Genomic DNA, 12961 nt, shown 5'->3' with positions numbered 1-12961 from the left:
AGAGTATGTACACAAGACTAGCAACACCCAATCTTAAGTATTTTACCTATGGAAAGTGAGAAAACTATGGTACAACAGAATAGGTAAAGAGCAAGGTAAAACACATTTGAAACTTTTGCTCGGTATTTTTGCTTGAGGTACTGTGGCACATGTAAAACTAAAATACTATTGTTTCTCTCTCCTCCTCTTTTTCTCTCCTTGTGACTAGGTCGGCAGCGGTGGCATTCATCGATCGATGACTCTGAAAGTAACTAAAAAAGAACGATCGACGATGAGAGGATGAAACCAAGAGCCCCTCGCATCAAAACTCACCACTTCGGAGCCCACAGATTGGTGACGCAGAAATCGAAGCCGAACAATAGTGATGGAAGGCGGCGCTGGAAATAGATCGCAACGGCGGCGTTGAGATGGCGTTGGTGTTGGAGACCAAAGGATCGAGTGATTAGAGGGAGGGTTCGATTGTTGTTCTGGGTTTTGGGTATAGGTTTATTCACTGATTTGTAAACACTCCGGTAACAGAGACTACGGTGACGGTAGCGGCGATTGAGGATTGAGAGAGAGAGAGAGAGAGAGAGATGGGTTTTTGATGGGGCGACGAGGATGGGTAGATAAAGTAGGGAGGCAGCTGCAGTGTGGGAGGAGAATATGAATAGATAAAGTAAATTTTTGGTACTGTTTATATGCATTTTTGCTCACAACTCGTGTACATGCTCTAAGAGCATCTTCTACCCATATTCTATATCTCTATTTGAGAGTATCAAAATATTTCAACCCATTCTCTTAACCCTCCATTTGAGAGTATTAAATTTTGATCCTCTATATTTAGAGGGTATGAGAAAATATAGAGGATCATCTCCATAACACTATTCACTTTTTAAAAGACATTTTTGTCCTTGTAAGCTTTTCTAACTAAATTTTTATACCAATCATATCCTTATGAGAGTATAAAAAAAAAAAAAATTTCGTAAAGTGATTTCAGAGGAAAAAATAGAGAATTTGTGGTTGGAGTAAATAGGAATAGTAATTTCCTCTAAAATTACTTTATGAATAAAATAGAATATTTTGATACTTTCAAATAGAGTATTAGATTGAAAATGCTCTAAGAGCAAGTACATCAAATGAGCTATATCTACAAAATTAGGTAAAATAGAGAAGTAAACTTCCAAAACTCCAATGCAACAGACTAGGTAAACACAAAGGTAAAATACATTTCTTCAAATGGGTAGCTAAAAATAGCTAAGCACTATTCATCATCTACATACTTTTTTATTATTTTCCTAGCAATTCTCTCTCTCCCTCCCGAGAAATTATTCGATGCCCCAAGAGTAATAACAGGTGTTGCCCCCGACCTTTTGTTTTTTTGTTTTTTTTTTTTTGATCAGCAGGTACCTCCCACTTAAATATCTACTGACACACGTTTTCTTCTCTCTTGTCCCACTAGACACAGCCTTTTCTCTAAAATTAAGTGTTTCAAATTTCAATCCGTTTGAATAGGTGAGAAGATTTTATTTATCTGATCATTTAATTCTAAAGGGTCATAATTAAATTTTGATTATAGGGTTCTCGTTGATTAACCTTAAGAAAGTCGTAGAATCAAATATCTCTTAGGACTAACTAACGAGAGCCCTAGAGTCAAAATTTAATTATGACCCTTTAGAATTAAATGATCAGATAAATAAAATCTTCTCACCCATTCAAACGGATTGAAATTTGAAGCACTTAATTTTTTAACCATATTTTTTAATATATAAACTGAAGGTTGAAAAATTAAGTATTCCAAATTTCAATCCGTTTGAATGGGTGAGAAGATTTTATTTATCTGATCATTTAATTCTAAAGGGTCATAATTAAATTTTGACTCTAGGGCTCTCGTTGGTTAGTCCTAAGAGATATTTGATTCTACGACTTTCTTAGGGTTAATCAACGAGAACCCTATAATCAAAATTTAATTATGACCCTTTAGAATTAAATGATCAGATAAATAAAATCTTCTCACCTATTCAAACGGATTGAAATTTGAAACACTTAATTTTAGAGAAAATGCTGTGTCTAATGGGACAAGAGAGAAGAAAACGCGTGTCAGTAGATATTTAAGTGGGAGGTACCTACTGATCAAAAAAAAAACAAAAAAACAAAAGGTCGGGGGCAACACCTGTCATTGCCCTTGGGGCATCGAATAATTTCTCCTCCCTCTCTCTTCTGCCTTTTCTCTCTCTTATGTCATATGAGGTAATTTATAATATTTTAATGGAATGGAGAAGATTATGGAGAGCTAGAATGAAAGTTAGAAGGAGCCAGCAAAAATACAATTCGGCACTGTTTAATGGTTAGTTTTCCTAACCATTGATGTACTTGCTCTAAGCATGTACATCAGCTCAGGGAAAATAGCTCTTTAGGTTTTTTAGCAAAGCAAAACCCCAAAACGTACACTGCACTAGGTTAGCAATAACCTTTTTTGAGGTTAGCTAAAGTAAATTTAGGTATAGTGCTTAGGTAAATCTACCTAACAACTATTCATCATCTTCACATTTAATATTATTTTCTCTCTTCCCCACAATAAAAAACCCAAAGATCAACATGAACCTGAAAACCAAATTCTTGGCCGGACGTTGGGGTAATGGTTTTTGGGTTTAATGGATTCGGAGAACTGGGTTTGGGGTTTTAAGCGTCGACCGAGTTGAGTGCTTTGCACTTTGCGATTTCGGCGATCGACGGTGATTTAGGTGCTTCTATGGTTGACGCAGCAATCTTGCGAGTTCCGTTTGAACACAACCACCTCCATCAATGGCGTCAAAAATGGGTTGATCGTTGCCTTCTTGTTCGAAAATGTATACTGATCATGTATGTGTGTACATATATAAGAGTAAAAATAATATTTTAATAAGTGATAGGTAAAATAGATAGTATTGTTGTAGTGTTGAAAGGGATTTGAGTAGCTAAACTAAAAAATGTGCACTGTTCATTAGCAATTATTACTCAGAATTTACCTAAACCGGTGTACATGCTCTTAGCTGCCTTTAAAAGTGAAACTTTAATGTTAGTTTAAATTTTGAACAGAGCGGTTCGGTTCAATTGGCCCGTCGACGGGTTAAACGGTTCGCCGATCGAACCGGTTCAGCCAAGCGGTTTTCACAAAAGAGAATAGTTTTGACAAAAAGACGGTTCTCTGGTTTGTTCGGACCGGAGCAAGGGTCGATCGACGGTTCAATAGGTCGAACCGGCCGATCCGATCCGGTTTTAAAAACACTGGGGGCACCATAGTAGGGGATACTTTAGATTTTTCCTTTCGAAAAAGCCGGGAAATTTTAAATAGAATCCGAAGTATTCCGAAAAATTAAGAGAGGTGCCGATGATCTTTTAACGTACTATTCATATAATTGGACGGCATTCAATTCATAACCACGAAATAGGTCAACAAACCAGATTGGAAAACGCTGCAGTGCGTTGTGTGTAGTGTAGCATCGTAGCCGTTCCAAAGTATTTTCAACAGTTTAAATTAAAAACAAATTTTTTTTTGAAAAAAATTTGTTTTTAATCTGAACTGTTAATTGATGAGATCGACGGCTGTAAGTCACCTCATAGGCACATTACACAGGGGTGCACTACAACATAGTTTCAAAGGAAAAAATTAGATAAGAAAATCAAATTCCATGACCCAAATAAAATAAAGCTACTAGTTCCTTTTGCAGTCACCTAATTTAACTTTTTTTTTAAAAATAAAAAACGAGGTTCAACAAGTACCACTAAACGCACCAAAAAATCAAACAAAAATGGCCCCAAACAATGACATGATGATCATCATAAGGAGAACAAGAATTGGAGAAGACACGGTTTCGACAGCAGCACCGCTGGACGGCGGCGGCGGTGGCGGCTGGCTCACGGGCTCTAGAACCTTGATGATCATCTTCTGCCCTCTCTCGCAGTGTCCGGCGACTCCGCTGATGAAGTAGAACAAGCCCGGTCGGTCAAATTTGAAGACGGTGTTGCCGTTGTTGGAGAAGAATATAGGGTGAGACGATTTGCACTTGTTGTACTCCTCTTCACTCACCACTAAAACCGAGTCTTTCTTGTACTCAAACCCTACACGAACGGTGTATCAATTTTGTCAGATTCGATCGATGATCGATTCTATATCAATTATGACACATCACATGATATCCAAAATATATTGTCACCAAAGTATTATCGTAGAATAAATCTACGTCATGGAAAGGGCTGACCTGTAAGGTGGCCACTATAATATATATGCAATTTTTTGTACAAAAATTCTAAACGAAAATATCATACTACCTCCGTTCCAAAATAAATGTTCAGTCAGTGAAACAAGGAATAATACGTTTTCTACAAGAATTTTTTAAAATTTTTTCCATAAATTTTAAAAACTCATTGATATCTAATAAATTGTTAAAAAAAGTTTGAATTTTTCCTAAAATATTTGTATTATTTTTAAGTTCTCGTTTTGTGGATCAGATATTTATTTTTGGGGACGGTGGGAGTATAATTAAGGCTTCAAAAAAAAAAAATTTAAATTTTGGTTCGTATTTTGCGTAAAAATATGAAAAGGAAGATGAAATGCAAACTAAATCCATAATAGGGGGGGGGGGATAAAAAGAAGAAATCATACGAAGAGTATCGTTGACATTGAAGCGGTTGTTTGAAGCCCAGTGGTCGTAGAGTTGGTCGTTCTTCGAATCGGGAATGGCCCAGCCGTCTTTGCCTCCGACTTCAAACTCAACTGACATTACCACTGTGAGGAAAAGGAGAGAGAACATGATGGATGAGAGTGTACGGAATTTGCAGGAGCCCATTCTTGGCCTTTGGAGAGAGAGAGAGAGAGAGATATGGTGGTGGTGGTGGTGGTTTGTGAGATAAGGAGATGAGTGTTGAGTTAAAAAAGAGTTGGTTTTTGAAGTTTGTTGAGGAGAGAGAGAGAAGGATACGGGGGATGTGGGATGTTTGGCGGCAATATATTCGGAAGGGGTTACCTTTTACTTGGTGGTACTTCTGTTTTTCAAAACGACAGCCGAGTTTTTTTTTCAGTACATATCAGTTCACGGTTAATTTATAGCTGATGGGAGAAGAGCATGGTAAGTACCCGGAATCCTATAGTATAGGAGCGCACGATCTGAGCCGTTCGTCTTGATAATCAATGGTTCATATTTTTTCTCAGCCCTTGCAAATTTGAATGAAATTTGGACCATTGTTTATCGAGACGTATGACTCGGATTGTGCACTACAATAACCGTGTAGAGCACAATTGCACTAAAGAGTCCCCAAATCCCATTGTAATAAACCCCTCCAAATATTATGGTTACCAAAAAATTTCGTAACTCACATGAAAAATGTACAACTATTTTGGGTGTACTGCACATTCCTAGTTATAGTTTCGAACAACAAAATACATACCATAAAAGTGTAACAAATATGAGTCAAGAAATATGTGTACATATAGAACAAAAACACTCGTGAACATACCAAAAATATGTGTACCACCTCCAAAACCGTAATAAGTACTTTATACGTCCAAGGTACACTCCTTTCCTATGGCTATCTAAACGAAAAAATGTGTAACATATAACAAAAAAATAATGTACTCCGTAGCATGCATGTGTATTTTGAAAAAATAACCTGGAAGGGGACCAAGTCCACTGCCTATACGGTCTAAAGCCTCATCAATGAGGCCTGCTATTGCAATACTAATGGACTCAAAAGCCCAAACATGATGAGTCTTCAGCCTATCTGATAAGGGAAAATGACGGCCACTGACATGTTTTGATAATTAATACCCGTCAATGATATTTTTAGTATTAAAACGTCCTGGACCGTCATTTTCCCATCTGATAAACAGCTACATGTCCACCAACAACAGTTGTATTATGTTTGATTTTGGTGGGACCAAGGATGAGGTAATAAATGAAGAATCATATTTGATCCTTTGATGAAGAGGAAAAATAATCTAAAGGATCCGGATTGACTAATACTACCAGTGGTATTGGATAGTTCCTCACATAGTGTTGAGTGGGTAAATAGTACCTCCGTTAATCCAGCATTTTCTTTAGTCCCATGCATGCCACAAGGTGGGACTAGTTAATTATGGGTAACATGTGACACCGCATGCTCCCTTGTACCATAGATAAGAGATTTCAATCTCGGCATCAAACATGCCCTAATAGTATACAATATTACAGAGGTGGATACGATTCAATTTGTTTGTGGCTATAGAGAGATTTGGATGTGTGCAAACCCAAAATCATGTATGCCCATTGTCAAACTTGTTTTTTTTTTTTTTTTCCCACGTCAAAAAGAAATTTTTTGATCTTTGTAAAAAAGAGCCATATAAATGGGTGACTACTGCCTTGAGTGATTCTTTCCTTCTTGATTTGAAGCTTCTTTAGGGGCTAATTTTGATGCTCATGAGAGTTGATGTGCTAAAGATTTCAAACTACTTGGAGCGCTAGTGTAATTTTTGAGAAGAAAATTGAAAGAATATAAAGTCATTGGGATTTGGGGATATAAGTGCAATAGTACAAAAATCCAGGGGCACTTGACCCCTGGTCCTTCTTTGGCTCCGCCAGTAAATGTATATCATCCCGTAATTTGAACATGCACAATGATAGTTATAGATTATAGCGAGTGACATCCGCCGTATACACATGGCTGGGTAGCTTGGGTTGTTAAGGAACAGAACTATGCATGCAAGATTACAGGGTATTACGGTTGCAATCAAAACTTTCTTCCAAGAAAAAGGATATGCCAAAAGGAGAGTTAAAAAAAAAAACAGTAGAAAATGTGCAAGAAATACAATGATGACATGTTGGTGAAAAATAAAGAATTTCAGCTGCATGCCAAGGCTGGCTAGCTACCTTAGTTCTAACATACAGAAGAAATACCTTCTTCTGCCCTACAAGACCATAATCCAAACAAGTAAAATAACCATCTCTTTTGCCCTAAAACCAGAGATTGAGACCCCCAAAGAGGCAACAAAATGGGAATTCTGATTCCAATCACCTAAACTGATCCTCCCAATTGAGCCTATATCAGGAGCACTACTACTACCCTTCTCTTTTTGACAAGGTTTCACCCCAACTGGAACAACATTTCTTCTTGTCATTATTCCCCCAACAGAGGAACAGAGATTGGGATTTTCTGAAGCCCGAAAACGGCATCCCATCTTCCCGTAAAACGACGCCGGGAATCCAATTTCCCCCGTGAAGTTGTTCCCGCTGAGGTAAAGCGCACTGATACAGGGCATGTATTGAAACCTTGGAGATATATTTCCCGACAGACTGTTGTTGACAAGTCCAAGAAATCTCAAGCTTTTCAATTCTGTTATGGAATCAGGGATTTTCCCTGTCAAACCCGCATTAGAAAGATCGAGGAATTCCAAATCCTCTAGATTTTCCCACTGAATTCCACCGAGGCCAGCACCAATTGGGTTCTCGGATAACGACATTTCCTTCAGAGAAACCATTTCTTGAAGTGATGTTGGTAACCCACCTGAAAACTTGTTGGCACTCAGGTCTAGCAGCGTCAGGTTCCTCAGGTTTCCAATTTCCACAGGCAATTTCCCTTCCAATTCGTTTCTGCTCAGGTCGAGCTTTAGGAGTGAGGTCAGATTCCCGAAAGTCGACGGCACTGACCCGGAAAGAGAATTCCTGTTTAAGTCGAGTATCAAGAGCTTACTCAAGCTTCCCAAGGCAGCCGGAATCCGACCCGCGAGTCGGTTTCCGGCGATGACGAGGCGTTTCAAATTTACCAAATTGCCCATCTCCGTCGGTAATTGACCTTGTAGTCCATTCTGAAGCAGAACTAGGGATTGGAGGCTTTTGAGGTTGCCAAAAGTTGCGGGAATTTCTCCGGTGAGGCCAGGGTTCGATCGGAACTCTAGGGTTTGTAGGTTGTTCGCTAGTTTGCCCCAGTTTGATGCGGTAAGCGTAAGGGTATTTTGGGTAAAGCAATTGTAGAAGGAGAGGGATTTTAAATGGTTGAGGTCGAACACGTGATGGGTGAATTCTGCATTTGGGGAGCAGTCGAGGGAGTTGTCATAAACAGGTCCAATGTCAAGAGCAGAAACATACCATGAGCCATTGACCAAATCACATGAGACTCCCTGTCCACGAAAATTATAGTCAAATTTAAAGGAGCTGTGCTATCCACACAGATTTCTGTGCACAGATTGTGCACAGATTTTGTTGTGAGGCCTACCACGGGTCCCACACAAATCATCCAAGCCGTTCATTAAATGTAAAACATTTTTTCAAGGGTCCCCGTAAAAACTAAGCCCAATCTAATACCTATATGTGCTTCATCTAACCATCTAACTTTTCATTCAGATTTTCGGATAATGAAAAGTTATACGATTGGATCGAGTATCTATAGGTATCGGATTGAGATTATTTTTTACGGGAACTCTTGAAAAAATATTTTACATTTAATGAACGGTTCGAATGATTTGTGTGGGATCCGTGGTGGGTCCCACAACAAAATCTGTGCACAATCTGTGCACAGATTGTATGTGTGTGTAGACTTTCTGAATTTAAAGAGAGTTGTAGACTTCGTTTGGCAAACTTGGGTGTGTTTGGCAAAAAATCCAAAACTAAAATCACCCTTGTTATTATTTATAGTTTGAAATTTGAATTTTAAACTTCTCTCTCTCCCTGAACTCTCTCTCTTTGAAATGAGATATACCAAAAAGTACCTACGGGGAAAAGAGCACAAAAAAATAACCGTATGGGTATGTACCAAGATTGATTGATAACTTTGGTATATATGAGTTTGTACATATTATGTACATATAGATTTTATAGGGTTTACCCTCAAGTTCCACAAAAATGATTCGAACCGCTTATTATTTTTAAAACCTTTTTTATGGAGCCCTGTAAAAAATTAGCTCAAACAAATATCGGTAATTTTTTTTTTGAATTTGTGGGAGCGAAATTACTTAATTACTTAGTTTCGCCCCTACAAATTTAAAATTATTTTTTACCAATATCGGGTTGAGCTAATTTTTTTTAGAACTCTATAAAAAAATATTTTAAAAATAATAGACAGTTCGAATCATTTTTGAGAGACTCGAGATGAGTCCAACAAAATCCATATGTACACATAGCAGTACATTAATCCTGGCTCTTAGGAGGAATTTGCACAACGAAGAGGAAATTCGTTCACCATAACACGGTTAACACCTTCTGTTAAAAAGTCAACTGAATATTTTGCTTACCCCACCCCTGGCCCCCCATGTGCTTGGAAGCGGGAAACAGCAAAAAAGAAAAAAAGGAAATACCCAAACCGTAAAGAATTTGAAAATGATTTCAAACTAAATCGGGAAAAGAGTTAAACGAACAAAGCCATATGATTTGAAAATGAACAAATGATGTTGTTCAAATTTGAAGGAGAAATAATCTTTCTACACAAATGTCCAGAGTCGTTCGAAGATACTGTAATCTCTCTCTATCCCGTCCATGAAAATATATAGATTACCCGTTTGTGAGTCTTTTTGGGCTTGGTTTGATGGTTCAAATATTTCACTTTTCTAAAGTTCATCGAGAATATTAACCACACCAAAATCACACTGACAGGATAGTGGTCGACGTAACTTTGACTCATCAAAGTGGGTCTGGAGAGGACTCGCATGATAGGTGAATTAGATTGTCCGTTCCATTTGTGTAGACCGGAGAGATCCATTCCCATTTTGAAATCCCAAACAACAAATAAGAGCATTCACATCAATCTTTTTAAATTTTGGACCAAATTATACTTTAAAAATCCACTTTATTAGTTTAGCTACTCAATTTTAAAATATTTACTGCATCAGATTCTTTACTCTTACTCCCTATTCAATTAAATATTCATATTTTTATATTTCTTTCATTTATTCTCACATTTCTCTACTCAATTAGGCGAGTATTGTCAAAACATTTATTTATAAAACAAGCCTGGTACAGTTCATGACACAGGATCCATGAAACTGTCCATGAAAGAAACTGGACAGTTCAAATTCACTCAAGAAAACTGGCCGGTTCTTTCATGGATCCAATCATTTTTTTTGTTTATAAAAACAATAACTTGGTTCCTTCTTTCCTTGGAAAAACCTCTCAATTTTCCTACTGTTTCATAACAACCCCCTATCTCCAAAAACAAGAAAAACAAAAACAACACTTTCTGGTCATGCAAGGAAAATTGATACTCCAAAATACCTGTATTGGAGTCCAACCACAAGGGTCCGGATAGAGATCTGAACCATTCCACCACTTCCCAACAAACCCTTGAATGCCACTATACAATGCCTCTCTCTCCCTCTCCTCCATTGGAGCTGCTGTATCTATGGAATAGTCTTCTAATTGGCCAGTGCCAAACAGTACGTACGGACCAGCAAAAACCAAGAAAACGTAAAACCCAACTCGAATTCCAACACCATTGAAGTACTTCTCCATTGCCGATTTCCCAATTAAGCAGATGAAACCCAATGAGCTGTTGGAATTTCCCCAGCCAGCTGAGAGAAAATTCCTCAGAAGCAAACAACACTCTTGTTTTTTTTTTTGCTTTTCTGGAAAGAAAAGAGAAAAGAGAATGAAATTTAATGGACGCAAAATCGTAGCGCTCATGATGGTTGGATTTATAACTGAAAAATGAAGAAAAAAGGTGTGCAGGAAACAGAGTATGGTGCAGAGAGATTGAATAGAAGTAGAGTGACATTATTGATTACTAAATTAATGGGCAACAATGAGCCCAGAGCCGTGAAAGAAGAGAACAAAAGGAAAGAGAGCTTTCAATGGTGCCTTTGTCACGTACCGATCATAGCCCATAGGGTGGTCTACTTAGTACTGCTGCTGTGGACCTTGGGATGTTGCCGCCCGCTAGCTACTTCTAGCCGTTGTGTGGAATTGGGACATACTACGTAATTCACACTCCTCACTTTATTTAGTATTTTTTTTGTTTCGATGGTCAGGGGTATCCAGGCAAGGGTTACTGTGCCCATCTCATAGCATTGTGCAGTTGGGCTAAATCTTACCGTCCAAAAGTGTTTTGGACGGTTTGAATGGTTCTACTATTTATTACCTCTTATAGTACTCTATTACCCATAAAATAACTCTTCCTTGGACCATTCATTGTCGAGAGAGATCGTGAGAGGGGCATAGCTGCATGCTGCTATGAGATGAGCACGGCAGCCCCCCGCATCCGTCCAGACTAGCTTACACGCACATCAATTTAATCCTCTCTCCGGTCCGGTTAAAGACAGGTCATTCACGCCAAAACCCGGGACTAGAAGATTCATAAGTTTTTTTTTTTGCAGCCTAACCCCAATAATCGAACTCTGACCAATTGTGTAATACTCATAACCTTTTGAGTTCTCACCAACTGCATCTGTTTTATTAACAAAAGTTTTACAGTAAAATTTTGGCCATCTGTAGTGAAGGCTTGAAATTTGTATATGATGATGGGCTGAAAGTATATGACATAAACAGCATAACAGACATTGGTGAGATGAGTTCGCTTGAAAAGTTACCTTTTAGTATTGCATTACTGAGTTTTTGCTGCGACACGTAAGCTAACATTTTAGAAAAATTGAAACGGCTCTGATCATTAGTGTTCTAGTGAGACAAAAAAATGAGTATCAAGCAATCTGGTGCATTTGGTATACATTAAGTGGTGTACCCATAGGCGACAATCGTTGAGCCAGGATCTTGGCTTGCACGGGATCGAAATAATACCTTTGTAAATTCAGTTTATTCTAACCTAATGCAATAATGTATATGCATCATTTTGTTCTATTTATTTAGACTACTACAACACTTACATGATGATTTTTTATTTGTGAAATTTTTTTTGAGAAATGAGAATGTCAAATATCATGTTATTTTATTAAGACCCCGTTTCATTAACAACTTTTTCTACTTTTTTTAGTTTTGTCCTTATTTAAATTTTTTTTGCGAGTTTTGCGCCTCACTTTTTTACTATTCCGATTTGTCTAACCCAAAAAATTCCTAAAAGTCTTATTGGCACAAGCTAGGTTGTCAAACCAAAATTATTAACATATATAATAAGAAGCTATTACTACTCAATACTGTAATACTCAACATTCATAAAAAGGGTGTGATAATTACAGGCAGTTGGGAGATTTATGTTCGCGGCTTTGGGATTTGGACTTGAACTAGGTTTAGGAGTTAGGCCCGGTGTGGTCCATGTGAAGGTGACCAGCTTTTTATATGGACCAGCAACGTACATATACGTGCACACATCCTATCCATGTAAACATTCTCCTTTGATAATCAAGTGTTCGGGTTAGCTTACGGCTAAAGCACACGTCAAATAACTCCGAATAATTAAATCAACTCCATATCCACCAAAGGCCAGTTAAAGTTGCAACAAAGATCATTATGAGTTAGCCACACAACGATTGATAATATCTAAGAGGAGTGAAACTTACCTAAAGGAGAATAAATCTATGAGTCTCATGTATAGATATACCTAAGCTAATCAATGGATTTGTGCATATATAGCTATACAAAGGCCGAAATTATGATTGCCATAATTTTCCGTCAATTTTGTTATTAGTAACATATTTCTAATTTATTCCATTATTGGGGGACAAAATAAAGCCCAGTACCCCTAATAAGAGAGGGGTGGACTATCAAAATTTTGATGAGTTAATGTGCATTATTAATTTTGCTGGGGCTGAAGCTAGGGTTTAGGCCTTGAAAGTGGTGACAAGAGTACTTGTGTAATAATATGATGACTAGGCCGTGAGAGCAAGTGATCATCACTTCAATTATTTTTAGGTTTTTGGCTCCTAGGGTTCGTGGTTTTAAGATCGATTAGCCGATTAGGTATACAATGGGAATAACCTTTTTGGTACTCCAAAATGAAGAGGCTGACGATAAGGGGAATAACTGATGCAAAGCATTCTTCCTCCTTGAAGAATTGAAACAACCGCCACTAGATAAACCTTTCATTATGGGGT

At 37.8% G+C, this 12961-nt stretch overlaps 2 protein-coding genes across 2 annotated transcripts; both read right to left on the bottom strand.

Annotated features, from left to right (window-relative positions):
* Positions 1-3600: 3600 nt before the first annotated feature.
* On the bottom strand, positions 3601-4808 carry LOC131309605 (early nodulin-like protein 5). Its single transcript, XM_058336214.1, has 2 exons — positions 4625-4808; positions 3601-4080 (listed from the first exon to the last, which is right to left on the bottom strand). Exons 1-2 carry the CDS (start codon positions 4806-4808, stop codon positions 3761-3763), a joined length of 504 nt encoding a protein of 167 aa, XP_058192197.1. The 3' UTR covers positions 3601-3760.
* Positions 4809-6713: 1905 nt separating this feature from the next.
* LOC131310910 (piriformospora indica-insensitive protein 2-like) lies at positions 6714-10739 on the bottom strand. The gene is made up of 2 exons (XM_058338176.1): positions 10197-10739; positions 6714-8110 (listed from the first exon to the last, which is right to left on the bottom strand). Exons 1-2 carry the CDS (start codon positions 10602-10604, stop codon positions 6902-6904), a joined length of 1617 nt encoding a protein of 538 aa, XP_058194159.1. The 5' UTR covers positions 10605-10739; the 3' UTR covers positions 6714-6901.
* Positions 10740-12961: the final 2222 nt, after the last annotated feature.

This window comes from Rhododendron vialii, chromosome 12a (assembly GCF_030253575.1).
Source record: "Rhododendron vialii isolate Sample 1 chromosome 12a, ASM3025357v1".
Lineage (NCBI taxonomy): Eukaryota > Viridiplantae > Streptophyta > Magnoliopsida > Ericales > Ericaceae > Rhododendron > Rhododendron vialii.
Note: the sequence above shows the minus strand (reverse complement) of the source record. Positions and strands in the feature narration are given on the sequence as shown.